The sequence below is a fragment of the Chrysemys picta genome, chromosome 14 (genome assembly GCF_011386835.1).
Source record: "Chrysemys picta bellii isolate R12L10 chromosome 14, ASM1138683v2, whole genome shotgun sequence".
Taxonomy (NCBI): domain Eukaryota; kingdom Metazoa; phylum Chordata; order Testudines; family Emydidae; genus Chrysemys; species Chrysemys picta.
In genome coordinates, this window is record NC_088804.1 from 32392226 (window position 1) to 32418343 (window position 26118).

The 26118-nt window shown below is 38.4% G+C and overlaps 1 protein-coding gene across 9 annotated transcripts in view; it reads left to right on the forward strand.

The window, feature by feature from the left end:
* Window positions 1-26118, forward strand: part of WWOX (WW domain containing oxidoreductase) — a 674139-nt gene that overhangs the window by 50245 nt on the left and 597776 nt on the right. Inside the window, exon 6 of one of the 9 annotated variants that reach the window (XM_042852139.2) lies at window positions 15143-18346. The exons of the other annotated variants lie outside the window; for them this stretch is intronic. Within the exon in view, the coding sequence (XP_042708073.1) occupies window positions 15143-15241 (99 nt within the window). The 3' untranslated portion in view covers window positions 15242-18346. Of the gene's footprint in view, window positions 1-15142; window positions 18347-26118 lie in introns of those variants that run through there. 9 annotated transcript variants of the gene reach the window in all.

The following is a 26118-nucleotide window of genomic DNA, read 5'->3' on the forward strand; positions in this document are numbered from 1 at the left end:
GTAAATGGGCAAATAAGGAATATTATGTCCCCTGTCCCCCCCCCGAGACTTAGAATTTTTGTTTTCCCATCCCCACCAATTCCGTGGTGGTGGACAGCATTTTTCCAGGTCTATTCCTTTTGTCTTTTTTGTCTATGACATGAACTAGAAAAGGTTAGACTGTTTTGGATGGAAAGCCTAACTCTTTTGCAACCCTCAGTTTGTGATCAGGTGATTGTGGACAAGTATGACTACCTGAATTACAACAAGTTTGCATCCTTTATGCTCCTGTTGAAGATATTCAATTGAGAACACTTCCAGGCCAACATTAAGGAGCGTCAATTTTTAGCCTGAACCTCTCTCCAGGTGTCCTTGGATGTTGCAAAAATGGACAATATTTGACAAACCATAAAGACAAGAACGAGAGATGATGAGAATGTGTCAAGGAACTATATGGTGAAGATATTCCTGAAAAGCTCAACTACAGATGAATCAGGCAAACCTGCCAATAATGGATGAAGAAATCATGGCAGCAATAAAAAGACCGTGAATGGAAAAGCACTATGTTGTGATGGAATACTGGCTGAATTGTTTTAAAGCATAGGGGATGAAAGTTCGTAATCCCTGTCAGATGAATGAAGAATATGCTTGAGACAGCAGAATTGCCAAAAGACGTTACAATCTCACTGTATATCCAAATCCTCAAAAAGAACTCTATGGATTGTAAAGACTACAGAATAGGCAGTCTAATATCGCATGCCTCTAAGATACTTTTGTGAGCTTAATACAAGGAAAAATTGATAAGGAAATAAGCAAATAACAATATGACTTAAAAGGTGGAAAGGGCACACTAAATGCCATTATGAACTTGAAGCTCATATTCAAAAGATCAATTGAAATGGGGAAAACAGTATACTTGTTGGGTATTTCTTTTTATTTGGAAAGTCATTCTACTCATACAAATTACTCAATACATTAAGATCTGTAGGGATTGATGGATACAAACTGAGTAATAAAACAATTTATACTGGAATCAAAAGGCGATTATAATGGGAAATTAAAATGAAAATCTAGTAGGGATCAAGAGAAGAGTTAGGTTTGTATAACGTCACTGACTTTATTCAACACTTGTATCAAGTTTAGATGAAATTAAGCAGAAGAAGGTATTAAGATGAATGGAAAATGGAATAATATTTGCTATGCAGATGACATGGCACTGTTGGCTGATTCAGAAGAAAGTCTGTGCAGTTAGTGGAGATTATATATGCATATGACAGAATATTGTCTATCTAAGGTCATATGTGGACAAGTCAAAAACTATGGTGGCATGCAAGGATCCTAGAAAGACATGCAAGATTATAGTGCATAACATAACCATGCAGCAAGTGAGACATTATTGCTACTTAGGAAGCATCAATACAGAAGATGGAAGATCAGATACTGAAGTCAGCACCAGAATAGCAACAGCGAAAGAGACATTCTGGAAGAATAAACACCTGAGGAGAAGGGACATAAATTTGAAGACTAAATTCCATCTCTTAAAACCTTGCATTTGGTCTGTGTTAAATTACAGCTGTGAAACATGGGCATTCAAACAATCAATAATAAACTACAATTCTTCTGAAATTATGATGTTACAGAAGAAATTTAAAAATATCATTGATAGAGACATGTAATGAAAAAGTATTGGAGATTATTGGAACTCAGCAAATGCTAGTCAGAAATCTTATGAAAAGAAAGATTTGATTTGCAGGGCACATTATAAGGGCTTCAGCTGGTGATGCGCATTTACGGGCACTGGAAGGGAAAGTTGATGGATGATGTGGTATTCTGGATGAATCAAAAGGACTATTCATCCACAAGAGATTAGTGGAGGGTCATACAGAATGTGCTACCATGATTGCAAACCTCCTGTAATGGAGATGCCACATAAGAAGAAGAAGAATCATTTCTGGAGCTCAGTTTCTTGAAGAAGGTATTTTGGATTAAAGCCTTATCTCTCTTGGGCCTGTGAGTTCCAAATACTGTATTTTAAAGTTTGTTTTTTTCCATAGTTCCCAATTGAAATGGAAGCTGCCTGTTTTCTTTGTTGCAGTAGCACCAGTGGAATATCTAAAGGGCCCACGAGAAGACTGTATTTGTGTTACTTTTAAATTTGGCTTTAGATTATCTTCCAACATAGCTGGATTTTTGAGTAGACCCTTTTTTGAATTGATTTATTCTCTTTCTAAATGTCCATAAGTAAATGTAATTAAATTATTTCAACAGAAGAGTGAAATGACATGAAATAATAGTGAGTGCCTCTTACATATAATTTGCTTTGCACATTTTATTTAAAAAGTACTTTTCAAGAAGTTATCAAAATTCAGTGAAAGCAAAAATTGTTTTTAGTACTTTGTTCAGACAACAAGAGTACCAGACTACTTGTGTAAGTACATATATTACCTCACTGAAAGTTAATGAATTGGTAATTGAATGAAGATTACTGTCTTGGTTCAAATTGCTTAAAAAAACACTACATTTATTTACTAACAGTTCTCAAATTCTAATTGTTCAGAATACAATCTCATCTGTAAACTGAGTAGCTGGAGAACCTTCAATGCATCTTTGTAATGGCTTTGTTGTTGTTTATTGAGAGGCACTAATTAACTTTGATTATTGCACTAATATTGTGGCATTTTGACAGTCCCTCAGATTTATGACTCTGGGAAAATAAACAAATGAAATGCAGGTGCTGGAGCAGAAAGAATAAGTTATTACTGAACTTTAATTACTTGGAGTGTGTAACCAGGAGAGAATTAGTTGGTGAATTACAAGATGCTTAAAATTTACATCAAATTGTAAGCAATCTTGAGGAGAATTGGGGGAGAGAGAGAAAACACAGTTATTGTAAATAAAAGGGTGAAAATACATATGCATGTTAGATTAATCTGGTTAATACTAATATTACAATATTGATACTGATATTTATTTTGTAATTTTTTATATATTTTTTTATTATATGGTAGTGTGCAAGCTTGTTAATCTGAACATTCCACTTTCCTGAACAAAGTGTCTTGTTAAAGAAAACATGACTTAATGTTATTCAGTGGAATTCCCCCTACAGGACAGGAAATACTGTACCCTGCTGGAAAGGAAAGCTTTTAAGTGGCCATGACCTTTGACTTTGTAGTTTTAGGGGAAGCTATATGATCAAGGGGACTTGGTTCACTTCAGTTGAACTTGAGAATGTAGAACTATATTTGGAAATATACCACCTTAGGGTGCAATCCTACATAGCTTAGCACACATGAGTAACTTTACTCTTGGGAGTAGCCCCATTGAAGTCAGTGGTACTATCAATGTGAGTAAATTTACTCATATGCATAATGCTTTGCTGGACTGAGTCATTAATCTGCATTGTACAAACATAAATTCTGCATTCCCTAAATTCTCCCATGAAGTGGATAAAACAGCTTTTAAAAAATTCATAGTATTAATGGAAATCTAATGTTATTTCTTTGTGAAATTGTCTATGAATATTTTCAATAATATTTAATTTTATCTGATTTTTTTGTTGGAAATACTGCATGTGATAATTTTAGAAATTTATGCTACTGCTTATAATACTCATATAAAAGTCACAAATGTACCATTATAACAACGGACTTAGTGCGTTTAAAAGAGTAGCAAATCTGTAACAAGTGTTTGTGTCCTATCTAAGGTTTTAGAAAAATGTTTGAGAAATAGTGTGGTTAAAGATTTGTATCACACAACTCAGTCAACCTGTGGAACTCATTGTCAGGGGATGCTGTAAAGGCCAAAACTATAACTGAGTTCAAAAAGAAATAGATAAATTCATGGAGGATAGGTTCATCAATAGCTATTAGCCAAGATGATCAGGGACACAACCCCATGCTCTTGGTGTCCATATGCCTCTGACTTCCAGATGCTGGGACTGGACGACAGGGGATGGATCACTAAATAATTGCCCTGTTCTCTTCATTCCCTCTGATGCATCTGGTATTGTCCACTGTTGGAAGACAGGATGCTGGGCTAGATGGACCATTCATCTGACATAGTATGGCCATTCTTATGTTATTTTAATACGAATGCATAACTGGGCAGAGTTAAGGTAGTGCATTCTTCCTTAAGGTTCAGGTTTCTTACTTTGAGTACTTCCCTTTGCAACCTTTATATTCCGTTAATGTAGGGCCAAATACTAAAAGATACTGAGCACTTACAACTTCTAATGAATCTGAGAAGTATTTTGCTTATTTTAAAGTAATCAGGAATGTTCAACTACCCAGAACATGATTAAAGAAACAAATATTTTTGTTTAAAGTTTTGATTCTCTTGTATTGACTTATTATGTATGTATTATACATCTAAACTTTTTGTGGGAAAAATATAATTCTTGTTTAAAAAATGTGAAGACCTATTATAATACAGAATTAAAGAAAGTCAGTTATGAAGTACAGTATGCTTAAATGAACTTGAGAACAACCTGAGTAACGCCCTTGACATTCTGGTCTGTTCGATTTATGAGATCATCATCAATAGTGCCATAAAATGTAGGTTCCATTAGTATCAGTAGAGAGCTATCTTTTTTGTTGGTGTTAGTTTTGTTACTACAAAAGAATCAGTTATTGTTACACAAAAATCAATTTTAGATTATCTCTTTTCAGTGAATGTTGCAATTCAGACATAAAAGTAAGCTTTAAAAAAAAAAAAGCCATTTGGACTGAAAAAAACTTAACCTAACGGACTTGAGGATAATACTAATGATATCCAGTAAAACAAGGTTTGTCAGATCAGCAGTTGCATGCACTGTAAATTAAAAAACCACAGGGGATGACTTGGCTGATTGTTGAAGACGAATGTAGAAAACCACGAATTTTCTGCTATTTATGTCCAAAATGCTATTTTGTGGAGACTTTGATACCAGCTCTGCAATGATCACACTTGAAAACTTGTCAGCTACATTAGGTAACTGCATAACATTTAATGTTGCATTTGCGGTATTTTACTTCCTATAGTATCGCGAAGGTTAGGTAATACTGCAAATAAAGAAATAATTGCCTTATCTATATACTTAAAGCAACAACTTTTCAAGTGTGGCCATTGTAGTTTTTCTTTTTTAAAACCAAAAGATCAAAAAAAACCCCAAAAAAACACCCAAACCCACACACATTTGAGGGGATAGTAGTGGAGTATGTCGGTATGGACTGAGATATATATATTGTAAAGGAATCAAACCACAGAGAGACATGTGTTGCTTTACAGTAGATGTTTTGAAAATGGAAGTTGCCCATGCACGATAAAGCTCAATATCAGTTTAAAACTGAGTTTGATAATTTCTTACTCAGAAGAAAGGAAATTGGAATTTTAGAGCTATAATTAATTTTAATCATAAATTGTCAAACAAATCTCTCCTTGAGTAGTGGAAAGGCCCTAAAGCAGCCAAGGAAGAATATCAATACTTTGCAAAGGAGGAATGATTGTTCCAATTCGCAGCTTAATTGACTTTAAGGCTTAATGAAAAACACTACAGTGCTGTTAGTACACATAGTTGCTCTGATGAACATTGAAATCTATGCTCCAGAAAGAGGAGTTAGGGAGCTTTTTATATTGTATTATTGATGCATTTTTCTAACTGAGTATAAGCATAACAGTTGGACAGAGCTACCTAGCTCCAGATGTTAACTATATTCTCAAGAAAATTCTTCAAAATGTGGATGAATAAAATATCATATAGCTTTTTGTGTTGAGAAACTTACATGTATATAGTCCTATCAGATTTCAGTCTTTTAAGTAAATATTAAAAATAAATTGAACATTTTTTGTTTTAACAAAAAGTCTAAAGAAATGTTTCTCTTATAGTTTCTTCAATATTAAGATGACAGTTACTTCAAATAAAGATTAAATTATTGGCAAACTAAAATTTCTGTTACATGGAGATGATTACAAGGTATAGATGTAACAAAAGTACAAAAAACTTCTAACTCAGAACAGCAAGATAAGTTTGATTCTTGCCTCTACTCTTTTCTCAAAGTATTGTCCACCTGAGGGTAACTCCTATAAAGAATGATTGATTAACAGACACTTGCTGAATAAATTATTGTGATTGAAATTAAAACCTGATCTTTCAGGTTTGGCTCTCCAACTGTTACTTAACAGAAATATAGGAAGACAGGAAGCAAGCTGTATGCCCAGGCTTTGTGTATGTGCCCCATTTGCGAGGAATGCATGCAGCGCTTTTTATACAATCGATACATTAGCCTAGTTTTTCAAGAAGGGACTATTCTGCCAGTTAGTGAGCCTCAGATGTTGATTTTGGTTCTGTGTATTGAATATGTTCATTGAAAAGAAATGTTACCTCTATCAACCAAAAACTCTTGTGTAGCCTTCAGCATCTCGACCCCTGTAGATGTTAATCTTGATCTAGAAGATAAAACTCTTGCTACCCATTATGTGCTAAGTCACTGAGCTTCTGTTTTACCTCAAGAATGCCACAAAACCTATACAGTTGTTTTCCTCACCATAGACCCATGTATAGGATGCCTTATTAGGAACAATCCACTAAAAATGCTCTAAGTCCACTGACATGCTCAATGGAGAAAGGGCTCCTTGTGGCTGATTAGCAGTAAGCTATAGAGGTCAGTCATGGAAAGTCCTAAAGCATATGAATAGACTGCTTCTGAAAGCACAGGTAGGAATCAGTAACTGTTGGGTTCCACAAAATGGCACCGAATGGCACTTTTGTTACATCTTCTGATAAACTTTATAATGAATAAACACTCTCAAAAAGTAAAATGTTCAAAAAACAAGTATAGGTATTTCAGGATACTTTACTGCAGAGTAAACTCAGTATGGGGGAGGCATGTTTCTTCAGTGCTCTAAATCTGGTAAACAAGCTGAAGACTGCAGATAAAGATAGGGAAAAGGGATAGGATAACTAACAGCACATACGTTTTTTACTTTTTAAAGGCCTGATCCTACTCTCCTTTAAGTTAAAATCTTTCAGTTGATTTTAATGTGAGTTAGATGAGAACTGATGTTACTAATGCAGTTCTGGCTGAGGTTGGTAGTAATCAAATATCATAACCATCTGAGATCAGGCTGTGAGCTGCATGAAATGAATTGATCCTCAGTCCAGTTCCTAGTAGTATCTATATTAGTATGTGGTCTATATCACTGACCCTTCCAGTGTTGAGGGACACAGAGGGTGTGGTTGTTGGGGCTGCTAGTAAAGCCATCTTCCAAGTACAGCTTGTAAATAAATTGTTATACAGTGATACCCAAGACTTTGAATAGCATTCAAATGTGTTTGCAGCTCTAAGAAAAAATAAGGCTCAAATATACTGTAACACAGCCTGCTAATGGAGGAGCAAATTAGCTGCAGCTTTTGAACTTCTGAAGTAATTGATAGGCTTTAGGATTGTATTATGTTTTTGGTAATATATATTGGTAATGCAGCTACCCATGCTGATGTTTCTTAGTCTGTCATAGCAACTGGTCTTGATAGATTTCTGCAGTGATAACATCTCTATATTCTTCTTGCCAGGCACGCACCTTTTTAACAGCAACAAATTTAGTAACTGACAATGGCAAGAGGGTTTTTTTGGTAATGATTTGCAAGAAATTTATATGTAAAAGCAAATGGATGAATTAAAAACATTAAATAGCTTCACCAGCATCCACATGGATGAATTGTTGAAATCTATTTTTTCTTGCACTATAAACATATGGCATGAATTTGCTGCTCTCATTACAGATGCTGAGAGAAGGGAAAGACAAATATTTAGATTACATTCATGTTTTACAGTAAAAACACTGTTCAGTTTGTTTATACAGTTCCACTGTTACAGTTTTTATGGTTGGTAATGAAACCACTGTAAAACAGAGTCTGAATTATATAGCAGATGTGTTAAGGCCCTTGCATTCAGCAAGATGCCCAACACTGAATAGTGGATATCATTTATACAGAATCAATCTACTGACTACAGCTGAACTATTTCAGACCTTTGTCTACATGTACAGTTAGCCTTGTACCATTATTGTAGTAAATATGTAGTTTTATTATCCAAATACATTGATATTTTACAAGAATAACATTTATGAACTATAAAGCAGTCTTCTAGTCACTATGGGTGGGTGCAGGAGGCTTTAAAGGATTTGGTAGGCATTTTCCAGTCATTTAAGACCTCATATGGCTTCCATTTTCATTAAACGTTATGGATGCATTCCAAATGTTTAATTAATATAACATCTTACTCTTTATTCACTTTAATTTCTTGCCACAGTTATGAGAACTTGGAAGTGTTTTGATTCTTTTTCAGTTGATAAAGAACTGTAATTCCAAAGAATATGTATGCTAAATACATGAATTTGTAAAAACAAAATCTTTCTTAAAAGTTAAAGTATATCACTGTTTTTATGTATTTGAAAGTATCGGTAGAAAATATCTAGTCAGCTACCTTTCCACCAATGCCCTTTTTATACAATCTACCTACAGCCAAAAATATACATTGTTGATTTCAGATTTATAGAAGTTATTATTATTTCTTTAGTGCCAGAGATTTACCTGGTACTGTACAGACAAACCCTGTAGAAACCGCTTATGTTTCTGCTCAAAAGCATTTACTATTTTAGTTCTAGACGCTATAAGCACTTACTGCCAAATGTAGTGCTTCCTATCATGAGTGGTCACACTGACTTAAGTTGCACTGCTCATGATAGCAAGCATTGCGCTTAGTATTAAATGTTATCCGTACGTGGCCCTTATTCAGTAAACAAAAGGCTAGGAGAAGAAATGTAATTAAAGAAATGGGATCTGCATTTTTTAGTTTAGTTTCTTGTAGTTCCAAAGCTTTTTGTCAAAACTTACCAGAGATCGCTGCAGAAATGGTTTAGCAGTAGCTGGCAAGCTGAAAGAAGACCACAAAAGGGGCTTTGAAGAATTTGAAGTGGCTTGGTACAATGGAGGGCGGGATTGTTCCTTGCATAAGAAATAGGATTCAAAATGGCTGGTGATGTGAGTGGTTGAAGCAGAGAGCCCTTCATAAGTTGGGAAGATTTGGGTTAGGGAATAGTAGGATCTTGGGGAAGAGAAAAAGGAAGGAGCAGCACAGGGAAGAACACTGAAGCTGAGGATGAGGAGTGTCCTGTGGAAAGAAACAGGATGTGTGTTGGAAGGGTTTTAGCAGAGAGGAAGAATGATTGAAATGTTGTGGGTGGGGTAGGTTGAGTGGATTAGTAAAAGGGGCAGAGATGATGGGTAGGGAGATTCAATTCGGGTGGTTGCTATTGTCCTAGTGGAAGAAATGAGGGTCTGATGTCTCACAACAGTAGGGGCTGCTAGTTCCGAACCAAATGTACCCCAGCACCAAGTGTACTCTAAGGTAGTCTCATGAAAAGAAGGGTGAGTTATGGGCATATCTGCCTTATGCCTACTTCATTCATGCTTGACCTCAGGGAAATATAGGTGAAAGAAAGCAGGGGGTTCATTCTGAAAGGAACATATGAGCACTCCCTTCCAAAATGTCCAAGAGAGCCAACCTGCAGCATTCTGTCAGTTTGAATTTCACAAAGCCCTGCTAACCTATGAAGGCACCAGCCTGTTTTGTGTCCTGATGGAGGCATTATCTAGTCAGGATCAGAAGGTATTATTTCCCTGAAAGGGTCAGCATCCCTCTTAATTGTGAAGGGGTATCCAACGATTTTGTCCCACCTGGTGTCTTTCTGCCAAGGTCAGCAAAAATATCCCATTGCATTCTGGGCTTTTCATATGCAGTGCACAGAAGGAAGTTAGTAGGGTGACAATAGAAGGAGATTCACCTTGGTAGTTTAATAACATCTTGACTAAGAGATAGTCCAGAATAGTAAATTCTGCCTTGGTCTCCTGCTGTAATTTTGGATTTCTAGGTTACTCTATACTGTATGTCAACATCTAACTGCTCTAGCCATAATCCCATAGCCAACTAATGAAAACAAAAGTGCTGTTGCCTGTCTGTGAAGTTAGTGTTGTATTTAATTAGTGTAAAATACAGCTTTTCATATAATAGCATGTACATTTTTAACCAGCCATAATATTGTACATTGGAACCAAATCATCTGAAGTAGTCTTCCCACTCATCTTCTACCGTCTCAAAAATGTCTGAAATGAAATGTCCGCAGTGCTCCTCTCCCATGTTTTATACACATTACATTTGCAGGAGAGGGATATTTGGTTCCTGATTTTAGTAAAACACTGTTCTTCTTGATACAACTTCAGTGTTCTTCATTACAAAAACAAACAACCCACCTTCATCATCCAGGAAATTGGCAAAACATAACATGAGAGAATATCGCCAGCAAATCACTCAGCCATGACTAGTTTTCTCCAAGCTTTCCAAAAAATAGGTGCCTAAAGCTGGGCTTCTAAATTCTTGTTTAGGCTCCCAAGTAAATTGCTTTGCACTTTTGAAAAACTCAGGCCATCAGCGCTTCAGTTAAAACTAATGGGAGCAGCTGGCTGTTCTGCACTTCTGAGAATCCGGCCTAACTTTAGACATCTGCTTTTAAATCTTGGCCTTTCTGTATTCACATAGCCTCGCTTACAGATATGTGTAGATAAGCTTCATATTGATGTTTTACAGATACACAGAATACAGCAGAATCCTATTTATCTGAATCTTTCTTTCCATAAACTCCCATTGTCTAATTGCTTTTCCCACAGTGTACGTTGTTGGTACGGAAAAACCCTCTGTTTGTATATACTCCATGTCATGTATTCTTTTCACATAAATAGAATTCTTCTCTCATTACACTTGTAGAACTAAGTTTTGAAAATAAGTTAAACTGGCTTGATTGTAAATTTTTAACCATCCCCACAATTACTCTGATTGTGATGTGAGCTTGTAATATATTCCATTAATGAAAAAGGCAAGCTTAGCTTATGGTAAATACACTACTAAGTGTTTATAGTACATTTTATATTTTACATGATTCCCTTTATAATTCTGCTTATCTTTTCATTCTAATTCCCTAAAGGACATATAAAAGAACCCCTAAAGAGAGTAATTACTGCTGTACTCCTTAACCAAGGCTCCTTTTACAAAAAGAAATCTGAGCTGCTTTTTAAAGAAGGGAGTTTTAAATAAAAATGCAAATAAGCTGCTTTGTAACCACATTAATTACCCACCTAGCCTCCTATTACCATGTTTGTATTGTTTGCAAACACTATTTACAGTCGTGTGGAAATTAACATTACTGGTCCTGAGGAAAGATTGTTGTTGGTGGGTTGTGCTTTGGAACCAATTAGAGTGAATCTTGTCTCCATTGAGACTCATGGGGAATAGCATAGCCTTGCAATGTCAAATAATAACATTAACTTAGACTACACAGGCATAGTGCTGTAATTATATTATTGGCCCTATTTTGCTTCTGCATTGAATTTCTCTGTCTGCATTTTAAAACCAGCAGGCTGCAGAGTTTGTTGCTAATGATTTAATATGTACTGTGATAACTTTTGATGAAAGTCGTGGTGAAATCCAGTGGGTCACTTTATCACCAAACTGATTCTTTGTTTTCCTTTATAAAACTCTGCCAAAACTAGCATCTATGTTGAAGACTTCATAGGTTTTCATATAATTAATTCCCAAACTGACAAACAAATTTGCTAGCTTATTTCATATTGTGAGTGAATAGGATGGAATGTGTGACAGGGTACCAGTAAAGCAGTATATTCACAGTGAAAATGGATTGCTCACTGTCCTTTGCACAAACTCCCCAAAATGTTTGTTAGTGTAACGCTGATAGACCCCAGTCATCGGCAGGTGGGATCAAAGTGGGGATCTGTGGAGCTTAGCGCATGAGCCTCTACTGCATGAGCTAAAAGCCAACTGGTTGTTAGCTAAGGCTGTAGAGCAGACTCATTTTTAACTCTCTCTCTCTCTCTCTCTCTCAGTGGCCACTAGATGGGACAGAACACCACACCCAGGAGGTGTGTGGGTTACATTAGCAAAATATAATTGTGAGCTGGAAACTGCAAGACAAACTTTTTGATAATGTATCTTTTAGGCCAGGGGCCGGCAACGTTTGGCACGCGGCTCGCCAGGGTAAGCACCCTGGCAGGCCGGGCCAGTTTATGTACCTGCTGACGTGGCAGGTTCGACCGATCACGGCCCCCCACTCGCCGCAGTTCGCCATCCTGGGCCAATGGGGGCAGCGAGAAGCGGCGCAGGCGAGGGATGTGCTGGCCACGGACGGCGAACCGCAGCCAGTGGGGGCCGCGATCGGCCAAACCTGCCGCGTCAGCAGGTAAATAAACTGGCCCGTCCCGCCAGGGTGCTTACCCTGGCGAGCCGCGTGCCAAACGTTGCCGACCCCTGTTTTAGGCTCTCTCCTTTTTTTTTTTCCCTTTTCCCTTTCTATTTTTTATGAATATGCCATGGACCTTCAATCATTTTGACATCAAAAAAGTTCATTTGAAAAAAAGTCACACTTGCATCGTTTTCTCCATCTTCTATGTTTTAGGAGTTAGAAGTAGGGCTATGGAGAAATCCCACCGGGGTCATACAAAGTAGACCCTACAGGATTTGAGCCCTAAAAGATTTCCTCTTCTCTTTAGGCTTTTATTTAGACCCCCCAATGTGGTAGAAGAGCCCTTCCAGATAGCCAATAAACGTTTCTGATTATGGATCTTGTTCTACTTGTCTTTAAAACACCATTGTGTACATCTCTGTGTACATCTGGTGCCATTAAAAACAGTATGGTGGTGGTTTAAAAATTAAAAAACCCTACTTAATGTTTTTCTCCTTCAGTGACTTCTGTATCAGTTCTGCTCTAATCACAAGCATTTAAATACTCCTCCACAACTGGTAGAAACACTGTACCATGCTGGAGCAATATTTCAGCACTGAAAGAGGAAAGTGTGTGACCTATCACTTAATGAATCATCAGCATTACTTCTTATAGCACCCAGGGCTTGACTTGGGGGCACTCATCCAACAACTAATGGGCTTCCTGATATTCCTTAGCTTGTAATTGAAAATCGAAGCTCCTGACCAGTGTACACATAAATGACCTAAAACACCCATAGGATCGCTATTCAAGAAGGAGGCATAACCAAAATATAAACAGTGGTAGAAATGTTACGCAAAATGTCTGCCTTGAGGGCACTGCTAGCTTTGTCAGTCTCTAAGATATTTCTATTACTCTGGAGTTGAAACACTGTGCAACTTCACTAAGTTTGTAATCAGTTTGCCATCATTTTATCTCCTCTCTCCACCATGGGAAGTACTACACTATTTTACGTGCTCAGACCTTTTTCTAAGAGCCTGTCACCTTCGTCTCCATTCTCTCATTTCACAATCCCTACTATTAGCTGAAAGGAATGCTTCTCCTTACTTGATAATCTTTTGTTGGCAGCACATGGTAGGACTGTCATTTGGTAAGTGTTTATGCAGTACGCAGCACAATGAAGCCCAACCTGATTGTGGGTTTTAGGCACTTCTGCAATATAAATGTTGACTAATGATAATTAATGGTATCCTCTCCTTAATAATAGCTTCTCACTTAATTCAACGTGTTAAGGCAGGGGTAGTCAGTTATTTCTCGTCAAGATCCAAATGTCTTGGGCAAGGTCCAGACTCCAGCAAAAATAACAATGATAAGAATACATAAATGGAACAGACCACAAAATCTTTTTAAAGTGTCTGCAGGCCAGATTTGGCCTGCAGTCCACCTATTGACTAGCCCTTGGTTAAGGTGTTTGGGCATGCAGAATGGTTTCTTTATGGCACTAAGTGATACAGTCATGACAGAATGCACATGTTGCTCTGTAAGTCCACTGTACAAGTGGCTGTAAAGATAAGGGGTATCTGAGTAGTGTATTATGTTCTTCTGGATAGTGCCACATTATTTTAGTTAGGGTCTAATCCAAAGCCTATTGAAATCAATCAGTCTCTTTCCTTTTACTTTGGGCTTTGGATCAGGCCCTAGATATGTTAAGTATGTAGAAAGATTTGTCTTTAAGGGGCCAGTTTTTTAGTATATAGCTGCACACGCATGCATATGCTTAACTAGTGTGTCCAAGTAAGGTATGCACCGATCCCATCTTGCTCGTGTGCAAACCTCCATGCCTTCATGAAAGTCTGGCACTTGCAAAATAATGTGCAAAAAAGTACAAAATAATGCACTTTTGCATGCTTGTTTTTGAAAATCTGGCATTGTTATTAGATCTGACTTTATTTGAGCTGCATTGAGGGGGGTTGTCCAATGTATAACTGTCCATTCATTATGAAATTAGGTAATTTAAAAATCTTTGTTGCTCCTTTCTGTTTTTTGTGCTGGAAGGAAGCACTTCATGTATGTGCATTTCTAATTGTGCTATTGGGGAAAACACTCATTATTTCTGAATGCAATTCATGTTATTAAAAATTCATTCTCATTTTACTTGTGACATGCCAGGTGAGCATTCTGAACCAGAATGGATTGCTTATAATGCTAACCTTAAAATTAAAAGGTAAACATTTACTTTGGTGTTTTCTAAATGGCAACTCTTGTTCCTTCAGCAATACTTTATTTGAAGAGGGAAAGCTAGATTGAAAATGCAATCCAAATGTTGCAATCTTTGCACTAAGCCTCTATTAATTTAGTCCTGGTAAAGATTCTCAGTGCATCATTTTGCAGGAGCAGCTTTATTACTCAATATATAACTTTATAAGGAGGTGGTAAAAATAAGTTATAGTATGCTGAGCTTGTTCATAGTTTTTCTTTTCCTTATTTCATTTGAGATCACTGAGATACAGGATAAACTTTAAAATTAAACTTTGATCATTACATAAAAATATTAAATTCCTGGAACGGAAGGATTGCCTTGTGGTTAAGGGATTGAGACTTGAGATTATCTCCCAGCTCTGCCACAGGCTTCCTGTTTGACCTTGGGCAAATCATTTAATTTCTTTGTGCCTAGGTTCCAACATGTATAAAGTGAGGATAATAATACTCCCATATAAGTCCCTCCCCCTCCCCGCCTTTGTTTGTCAGGTCTATTTATATTGTATTTTAGGAGAAGATGTGCCACTAGACTGCGGGGTGCGGTGAGCAGTCTTGTATGCCTCATCTGTGGGAAGGTTTGCTTCACATTAGAAAAGTTATTTGAGGAAACTGTCAGATTTTTTCTTTCTCTGTATCATAGTGGGACTTCTCTAGCCACCCAGGATATGGCTTGACACCAGAAGAGCAGATGACTCCACATGAACAATATTGTGTTCCAGCACTCCCCATTCAGACTTGATTTTGGTGTTCACATTAGGTAAAATTCACAGAGTGGTGAGGATCAGCACAAGAAGCTACACCCCACTTAATCTCCGCTTAAACTCCAAGCTTGGTCTTTAGAGGATTTAATTGGAACAAAGTGAATGGTACAGTATTATACGCCATGGAGTGAATTCCACCCAATGACTTTTTAGGATATGTATTCAATGCAGAGTTAACTCTGATTGGCACCTGGGTCTGGGTCCCGAGTTACACCTAGCCTGGGTGTGAGCAGCAGCACTGAAAAGCAACACTCATATTACTGGGTCCTCGGTGGTGCTGTGCTCACCTGTGTATGTCACTAGGACTTCTGGAGGCACATCCTATGGTTCTTTGTGTTGCTCAAATTGTTTACCAGTTAATTATGGGAGAATTTGTCTTTCCTGGGCACACAGAGGAATTGTGGGAAGGAATTGGAGGACTGTCAATACTCTGGTATGGTAGCCTGTGTCCTCACTGCAAAATGGGTGGATTATCACCCCATGTGAAAGCAACACCTGGGTAAATTAGCCCAGTTTGAAAACGCCACTAAATGTGGATCAGAGGTATGGTGTGTGGATGGGAGGGAGATGAGGTGCAACACCTGAGTAAGAGCCTGGGGCCATGTCTACACTACAGGCACTATAGTGGCATAGCTATGGTGCAGGTAGCTATGCCAGCATAACCCCATAGGGATCCAGCATACAGCAATGGTTTTTACATCTCTGTAGGAACTCCATCTCCCTGAGGGATAGTAGCTAGATCAATGGAAGTATTCTTCCATCAACCTAGACCAGATTAGGTTTGGCGCTCAGGGCTGTAGATTTTTCATACCTCTGAGCACTCTAGGTATGTCGATCCAAATTTCAACTGTAGAACAGGGCTGGGTTACTTCTGCAGCAGGGACATACTCTTAGGCCGTGTCTACACTAGAAGCACTTTGGCAGTATAATTATATCAGCAAAGCACTCCTATGGGATGCAGTTTATATCAACAAACCTGCTTTTGCCAGTTTAGCTTATTTCAGTCCCCTCTGAGCGAAATAAGCTATATCAGTTTAACCATAGTTTTGCCAGTATAAATGTGGCTACACTAGGGGTTTTTGGTGTGTTGGAACTGCTGTGTTGGTCAAAGATCACACCTCCTCACCCCCCTGACCAACATAGTTATACCAGGAAAAGTCTGTGGAGTAAACCTGGCCTTATAGCTTTCTGCACTCCCTGAGTGCCATATCATGGTCCCATTGAAATCTGTGGTAAAGCTGTCATTGACTTGAATGGGAACAGCATTTGGCCCTTTAAAAAGGTGTCAAGTATTGTTTATTTTGATAAGTACTGTCAGGCAGAGTCACATAATATTCAGTGCTTAGAGGTCCCACCTCTATTGTGCTAGGCACTATACAAGCTCTTAGGGGTAGGGACCATCTTTGTAATCTTAGGCCAGGAATAAGGTATACTGGCAAAAGTGCAAGTTTGCTGTTATGAGATCCATCCTCACTAGGAGAGCTTTGCAGGGCCGCCCAGAGGATTCATGGGGCCTTGTGCAAAGCAAGTTCGGGGACCCTTTCCATAAAAAAAAAAGTTGCAATACTACAGAATACTATATTTTCGTGGGGGCCCCTGTATGGCCCGGGGCCTGGGGCAAATTGCCCCATTTGCCCCCCCCTCCGGGCGGCCCTGGGGCTTTGCCAGGATAGTATACCTGTATAGCCCAGCCTAAACTCTGTATATGCACAATTCATGTTTGCTCAGAATTGTACAAAGAACAGGAGTACTTGTGGCACCTTAGAGACTAACAAATTTATTAGAGCATACACTTTTGTGGGCTACAGCCCACTTCTTCAGATGCATATAGGGTGCAACATATATTAAGGAGATATATATATACACACTGTAGCCCATGAAAGCGTATGCTCTAATAAATTTGTTAGTCTCTAAGGTGCCACAAGTACTCCTGTTCTTTTTGCGGATACAGACTAACATGGCTGCTACTCTGAAATCTGTCAGAATTGTACAGATTATTCTCCAGGTTGCTTGCTCCCAAAAGAATAATTTTTCACCCGTGGTTGAATTTCCACCATGCAGGGGACCAGCACAAAGCCTACACTAAACATTTGAACCCTCAAAATAGAACATCAGTGGAATTTAATTGGTGCATGGGCCTCATGGTGCCCTTTGCACAGGGGATGCATTTCACCTCTAAAGCATGGAGGCCTGGGAACTCTTTGATTTCATCTGAGGTTCTTGTCCAGGGCCGCCCGGGGGGGGGGGGCAAGTGGGGCAATTTGCCCCAGGCCCCGCAGGGGCCCCCACGAGAGTTTTTCGCGGCCCCTGGAGCAGGGTCCTTCACTCGCTCCGGGGGCCCTGGAAAACTCTCATGGGGCCCGGGCCCCCGGAGCATCTTACGCTCCGGGTCCTCGGCCGCAATTCGGCAGCGGGGGGGTCCCCAGGCCCCCTGAATCCTCTGGGTGGCCCTGTTCTTGTCCCAAGTAATGACTCTAAAAGGTGACCTGTCACCCATCAGCACATTCCCTTGTTAATGGGCTCACGTAATGGCCTCAGTTACATATTCTAATATGTACTTTAAATGTTAAAAACTATACTTATTGAAACTTATATTCCCGGTTATTGCACTTAGTAAAATGAAAGGCAACCCCACAAAATTGATGTTATAAAAATGATACAATATTTTATTTTATTTTCAGGAGCTGCTCCTTAATTTTGTCATGTTTAATGTGTTATGGTTGCAAACAAAGGCGTAAATATATGCATTCATTTCTAATCAATTTGTGTAATTACATTTTATAATCTAGGTGTTTGCAAAGCAGAACATGGTACACCTCATTTACTGTGTGTTGTAACTAGTAAAAAAATAGAATGAAATAAATCTTGAAATTAACTTTAATTGTAAGTATAGATTAGTTGTAAATTATATCTTTATTTATTTTTAATTTTGCAGTGTTGCAGATTTGGAGAACATACCAATTAGTGTAGTTATTCGAAGTAATGACAAGTTAATTACTGTAAAGGCTCAATGCTGTTTCTCTCACAATTAAAAACACAACACTGACTTAAGATTTTTTAAAAAGTACAGTTAGAAATAAAAACAGATAAGAAACTGGATGAAGATAATAAAAACTTACTATAGGTAACATACCAGCTCAGATTTTAAGGGGATCTATGTATCGTTCAAAATCATAACATAAATATATGAACTGATTATAGTAAGAAGGAAAAAACACCTAACTAAAAAGACTTAAGTAAAAACTCATCATTTGTAATGAAACCTCTATAAATCTGGATACAAATGCAGTGATTTAATAGTGAACATCCATATTTTACTGTACATTAGTATATCACTTGGAAAAAGGCAATTTTGCTAGTTTTATCTGAAACTGATTACTATACATCAACTGCTGCTTAGGTTTATTCAGTGAGGCCCCTGTTACTTTCCAACACATCTCATGCTGATTGTTAGACATCCATGTCAGTACTGCTTCTTTTGTACCTAAGGCAATAAGTGTTTATTTTTATGAATATGTTTAAAGAGTAAAGAATGCCTCTGGTCCAAAGCAGAATGTTTTCCTTTCTGATGAACTGTAGTAAATCCTACCATTTTGAAAGCTGTATACTATACCAATGAGAAATGGACTGATTCACAATGTTTCCTTGTACATGCATAGTGCAAGAGTTAATACTTTGCTGCAAAGATGTCTCACTCTAGAATAACGTTTAAATGCAATATTTCATTCCTTTAGGTGAAACTAAACTGTTGTTTTTGCTTGTGAAATTGCCTGTATAACTTAGAATGAATAATTGTGCACAAATATGTCTACACCGTATTTGGGAAAAATGTTCTGGATCGCATTTAGAGTGATATGTGTATTTTTCAGTCCACAGCTGTGATGCTTACAATATATTTAACCAAAGGTTCTCCATTAGGATCATCTACTTGGACCTCCTTTGACTATTTGGAGTCCCATTCAAATGATATAAATGAGTCTGGAGTTACAGGCACAGGGATCTATACTAGTGAATCCAGATGCAGGTTTGAAGCCTTGTAAATTACATGTCTTGCACTCATAAACAGGCAGTAGAAACAGCAGATGCTACTGAAAGAGAGGGGGAGTATTCTTGAGGGAGGTTTTGAGGGGAAACCCCGCCCCACAACATTAGTGATGTTGAGAAAAATGACACCTAAGCCGTAAAGACCAAGACATTCCGGTTCATCTATTTTGTCATGTTATGACAGAAATCATTACAAGCTTGATAGGTTTATTTATAAAGACTTGCTTCAGTATTCAAAGTACATCTATTCCAGCGTTCCTTATTTCAAGCTGGGCCATGGATCAAGATGAAAGAAAAATTAAATTGTATATTGAAGAGCTGTTAATTGAACTGCATTGCATTTAGCAAGGGAGCATCAGCTTCAGGCAGTCAATACTACAGAGAATTTTGAATGTACTGCATCACTAGATTGTCAGTTTGTATTGGAGAATGCAAACAGACTGCTTGGCTTGCTGATAAAGCCCTGGAAACTTTTAAGTTGTTGAGGGGAGGAAATGTTATTTTGCTGTGATATGTTGTGACAAAGTTTATGATGGAACTAACTGCTGCATGTTTATACTGGGTGTTAACGAGTACTTGCTCTTTTGCTAAATCCTATTTAAGTATCCATTCTAGAATTCTGTACAGATTCTAATATTCTTTTTCTTGATAAAATATTGATAAATTTCTCTGTAGCCAAAATTCTGAAGCATTCCAGAATGGGCACAAATGTTACTACATCATTTGAAGGGTGTTGAATGTCTCATTTAAAAATATTAGTTCACTCTAGATTTAATTCTAAAAAGTAGCATATCAAAAAGCTTTAGAAAAATGTTATCTACTTTTCCTACGGCCGTGTTAATTTCTTTTTGTAGTACATTTATAGTTAAAGATTTTTTTTAACAGCTGAATTATTTAAACATGTCTTTTGGGATAAAGTGATCTGTTTGGTGTTAAGTATGAAACATTTTTTTTATTTCATTTTCTTCACTGATAAAACTGAAATAACTGGGAGGCATTTCTAAATCCAGAACGGATTTAGGACTACAGTGTTAGATTAAAGATATGTTATGCTAAAACATAGCTGATTCTGGCTGCCACCCTTTAGAATAAAAGGCGTCTTGTTTATGGTGGTCATCACCATGCTTAAAAATTTAGTCCACTCCTAAAATAACCACCTTGGGCTTGAATCTATTTAAAAAGATCACTCGTTAATTGGAAAACTTTCTATCTTTTTTTCTTTTGTAAATGTATATGAATTGGGTGCTTGTCAAAAGATACCAGAAAAACAGACCCTGGAGATTTTTGGCTCTCTACGTATCCCTAGTATCGGTGGGCTACAGGCAGAAAGCTATGAACTGTAAGCTTCCATATAGCAAAGGCCTTCCCAATAATGCCTTTAACCTAGAATTAGAAGAACTATATATAGGAGCTGAAGGGTAATTTAGTATCTATCTACATTCAAATCTAGGCCTCTCTGCTGAGACTGATAACTAAAGGCCTGTCTGCATGGTGGGGTAATGTGTTCTACGGGGATGTGATTTAACTTGTCCATGTAGACCTTGCTGGTGTGCACTAAAGGTTCTTTAATGCACTTTAATGCAATACTCTTCAAACAGCGCTATGTTAAAGTTCACCAACAGCAGTGGTGCAAGTGGAATCCATTTCTTACCATTACAGGGGTTGGGGATGCCATGGGGGGCATGTGACCCTCCACATAACTCCTCCCCAGCTTGCCCCCAACCCAGGGCCCCCATGGTCTCCCCTTCTCCTCCCCATGATCCACACCCTTTACCCGGGAAGGGCGGGGTGCTCTGTCCTCCTCCCGCTGTGCCGGAGACTTCGGAACTGCAGCAGCGAAAGGAGCAGAACATGGAGCCGCTGGGCAGCCCCACCCCTGCAGCTCCTCCAGCATGGCTCTATTGCCCCAGCCATTTCAAACAGGGTCTCCTCCGTCAGTACAGCAGCCAGCCCCGCTGGGGAGGCGGGGCTGGGGGTGGTACAGTAGTCGCACCAGAGGAGCTGACGGTGTGGGTCCTCCTGGTGGCCCCACATTCTGCTCCATTTCCCCGCTGCAGTTCCTGGGAAAGTCCTGCTCCCTGGAACCGCAGCAGGGAAAGGAGCAGAACGCCGGCAGCTCCTCTGGTGGCTGTACCGCCCCAGCCCTGTCCTCTGACGGGGCTGCTACTGTACAGACGGAGCTGGAGGAGAGACAGCTCCCTGGAACGGCAGGGGGTGCAGCTGGGGGTTCTGCTCTTTTCCTGCTGGGAGGGGCAGTGGGGAAAGGAGCAGAACGCCAGCAGCTCCTCTGGCGGCTGTACTGCCCCAGGTCTGCCCCTTGGCCATCTAGTGGTGAACCAGTGAACAAGATAGAAAGACTTAAACCTTATTTGCATATTTTTACTCATCCTTCCAGTGTGAACATTTTGGTTAAGATTAAGTTTTGGTTATGGGGGTAATGAAACATTCTCATTGTCATATGACAAAAGGGCAACAGAACTGTTCTTAATATGCCCCGAGAGAGGAGTCACCATAACCAAAACTTTAATCTTGAATGATTGGTAAGTAGGACTGGACTCAAGCCTGGGGGGAAATGGGCTCCTACTTAGTGGTGAGGAGCAAATCTTTGGTGGCAAACACTCTGCTCAAAGGTCCTGTATGCTTTTTAACTCCCTCCAAAGTGTAATGACAGAGCTGAGTGTACTCTAGTATGGACCTTGGTCTCGCATTGTAGAGATGGTGACCAGATGGTCCTATCTAATAGCACTAGAGGAGTAATCACTACAGCTGGACTTACGAGCCAGAGGGACCTGGGCTTGGCATCACTGTTAGAGGCAACAAAACAGTGAGAGAGGCTATAAAGGTGAGGGATGGCATAGAGGCAGTATCGTGGTGAGAGACTATGCAGTTGTGATTGTGACTAGAAGTGACAAAAGTGGCAACAAGGTATCTTCCCAAGGAAAACAAGCAGCAATAAGTCCTTCGGGCTGGAGATGGACTTGCCTGAGTGCACTCCTGGCCTCTGGTACTTCACTAGCCACTGACAACAAACAGTGAGTGGGGTGCAGCAGAGGGGAAGGGGGAAAGTGTCTGGTGGGTTGGGAAACTGAGGCCCAGGACTACTGTAAAGATGGCATGGAGGTGGATGCTTTACTTATTATTCATATGAAAGTACCATTGATTGTTTTGTTTTCCCAAATTAATGGTATGTTCCTTCCCCCCCTTGTTCCTTCCTTGTTTTATATACAGACTCAGTATTGCCTCTTAAGGGTACCCAGGGAAGGTCTTTAGTTCTTCCCAGGTTTCTGGGTGGCAGCTTGAGCTGGTAGTGTGTGTTAATTTCAAGAGGAACTCCTAGATATTTGGAACTGATGCTTTTTGCTGCCAGCAGCACTTGGCAGGAGGGTTACCCTCATATTGCTTTACTGTTAGACTTCAGAATTGTTTCAAAAATTGAATTCAAATAGACCCACCCCTGGGGAAATCATCTAATATATTTTACACTTCAAGTAGACACATATATGTATAAATCAGATTCGTCAGCAATCCGTCTGTGGTGTAATTTCTCTTACAATTTGGGTATTTGCTTGAAAATAATCATGTCTAGCAAAGTGTTTAATGATTTTGCTACGTTTGTCTTTTTGAGAGTTAATATTCTGCATTGTGATTGGACATAATAATGTTCAAGAATCCATTTGTGATAGTTAGACAATTCTCCTAATTACACTGATTGTCAGAGGCGCTGATTAATGCAATAAATCAGAGTTCAGTAAGAATGTGGAGACACGAGCTAAAATTTTTCACTTTTAGTAGTGCTCAAGTAAAACTTCAATCTTCCGCCTGATCCTGTAGGTTACTGAATACCCTGATTATGGACCTGATACTTACACCATTGCCTACAGTGGATAACACCTTACTGCACAAGTAGTCCCATTAAAGTAAATGGGGGCATTTGTGAAACAAAATGCTACTCAGCATGAGTAAGGGCATCAGAACCTAGTCCTTTCTGTTCAGCCTTCTTCTGTGGAGAAGAATAATCACGAAGTAGGATTCTTCCATGAAGTAGGAGCCCCTTTCCCTCCCTCCCTCCCTTTCTGGCTTGTGTCCAGCCCTGATTCCCAGGCATTCAAGACTAAGGTTTTGGTTATGGGGCCTTCTGACTTAGGGCATATTGAGTACAATTCTGTTGTCCTTTTGTCATACAGTAATGAGAATGCAGACCATAGTATTTGGAACAAAATAGGACACATTTATAACCAGAACTTAGTACTTCCAGTTTTACCAATTTGAGAGAGCTGCTCTCAGAATGTTTCATTTTTGCAGTTTTATGTTTAGAGAATAGCCAAGCACAAGATGGCACTTACATGGCACTTAACAAGAGCTTCGTGCAAAGATAGATGCAGAGCTTGACTTGGAATCTGGACGTAGCAAATGCGGTTTTCCATTTGCCTTCTGCATGCTAGAATCGGCGAAATGAGATAGATCACAAATTGATTTTTTTATAACTGTTAAATTAAATGTAGCAGTATTAAAAAAAAGTTGGGTTGAGTCACAGTATGTTACATTACTCTGAGGTAATTAGTTAATGTTAATATGTTAATAGGCTTCTAGAACAGATGTGTATTTTTTAGACTTAAAGTTAATTTGCACAAACGCCTAATCTCTGGGCAATCTGATAGATAGTCATATGTTACATGTTACCGTGTGCCTGCATTAGGCAATATCTTTAAAATGTAAAAAAAAGCCTACAAAATGCACAGTCTGATAACACCAACAAATCTAATCTAAAGTGACAACTGGGAGACTTTCCCAGACGTTTTTCTCTTTAATGTAACATGACTTTAAATTGATGCAGCCCCACAGTGATTGAAAAACTCTCAGAGCTTGTCTCCCATGATTACATTTCTGATCTGTACAACTTAATTTTTTAACTCGGTAAATCTCAGTTTTGCGAGTGAGCAGTTTATTTATCTTTTAAGAGAGTGAGTGTCACTGATGCAAAGACAGTGGAATAGTATAAAATAATCCTGACAGTAATTCTGGTCAGCAACATGTGTGCCATTCTTTATCTGAAAGGTACAAAAATCTACTGTTAAATAGAGTTAGTGGTTTGTTATCCCTTTTATTGAGCTCTAACGATGGTTTTGCTGTTGAGATAATATAGAACCTGAAAGAGAGTGTGAAATTTATTTGTTTTTAAATAGTTCAATTATTAAACATTCAAAATAAAAAGATCATTTTCATATCTTTGTTTAAAGCATTTTCTATCTGTTTAGGCTACTTTACATTATCAAAAACTGCCCATTTTCTAATGCACTATTCAGATAGGATACCTATTACTATGCATTAGCGTGCATATTTTCACAAAGCGTGTTTATAAAGAACCTTCCTGATATCCTTGGGAGTTATCTAAAGGGATGTTAGCAAGCAAGCAGCAAATACTAAAATATTTTAGATCTAAACTGGTTCTAAAGAAGGGATGGACATTGCCTTAATCTAGCCAGTAGAGGAATTCTTCCATGGCTAGATGGGATATGGAAAACCAAAGTGAGTTTTGTGTGCAAAGTGTTTATTTTTAACCCTAGCTGCTGAGTGTATTTAGAATGTAACACTGAAAGAAAGGGAAACAAATAACTGTTTTGTAGTTATTAAATTTAAGGAAGTTGCTTGCTGAAATATGTTGTTCCTCCTTTGATCAGTTTAAAGATTATGTTGTTTTTGCTTGTTTTCTCTGAGTACTTGTTTGGCTCATTATCCTTTTAGTTTACTTTAAATTTGTCAATTTCAAATATTCATGGTTTCACCAATGAAGAATTTGGAGCTATAACTCCAATGATAAGCCAACATCTGTGGTCAGATTTCTAGAATTTTGAATGGGAAAATGGGCATGTATAAATTGAACTGGTCACTTTTGTGGTCAGTTATGGTAACAGCACAAGCAGCTTATGCATGTGTGCAATTCTAAAAATCTGATCTTTGTTTCTATAATACTGTTCTCAAAAGCAAAATAATTGCAAAATTATGGCAAAGTGTTTACAGCTAATGAGGTGATTTCAGTTGAATTCCATGGCTTGGGATATTAGGTAGCAAAGTCTTATATCAGTGATGCATCATAGAGTCTGGTAGTAATGGGGTTGTGTGTGATTTAAACCATGGGAAAACAATCGGATTCAGACGTTCATGGATTTAATCCATAAAAGGTTGTATAAGATGCAAGACAGATAATAGGTAATTTTTCTTAAGATGAAACAGTGAGGTGAGGGCTATGGACCCTGAGAACATTTCAGCTCCCTTGATTAAAAATGGTAAAGCCCACAAGGTGTCGGAAAATAAAGACAGAAGAAAAGCACATTCTGGGAACTAGAGAAGAAATGGAATTTGAAGATATAAGAATGTCTTTCACTAAGTGGCTGTTTGACTTGGTGAGGCTGGTTGTGCCTGATAATGTCATTAAAATTACCATAGCTAAAGATTTCATTACAAAATCTTTAACTTCTGTATAGGCAAGGATGGCTTTAAAAATAATCTGCTAGGGCTTGCAGTTCTGGAATTAAGATAATTAAGGCGGCCAGATCTCAAGACCAACCAAAATACTAAGTATTTAAAATCTAATGTTTACTTCTTAGGACCCATGCACTAGTAAAATGTGGCAGGCACTTTGCTATGAGCAATTAAGTGCTCATAAAACTGCTTTTCTTTTTATTGAGAGGGGACAGGAGGAGTGGGGTGACCAGACATAAACATTTTTTAGTTCATAGGAGGTATCTGCTTTTCTTGAAGGAAGCTGAGAAAGATGTCTCAACCAATATTAACTCAGATAATCGGATAATGG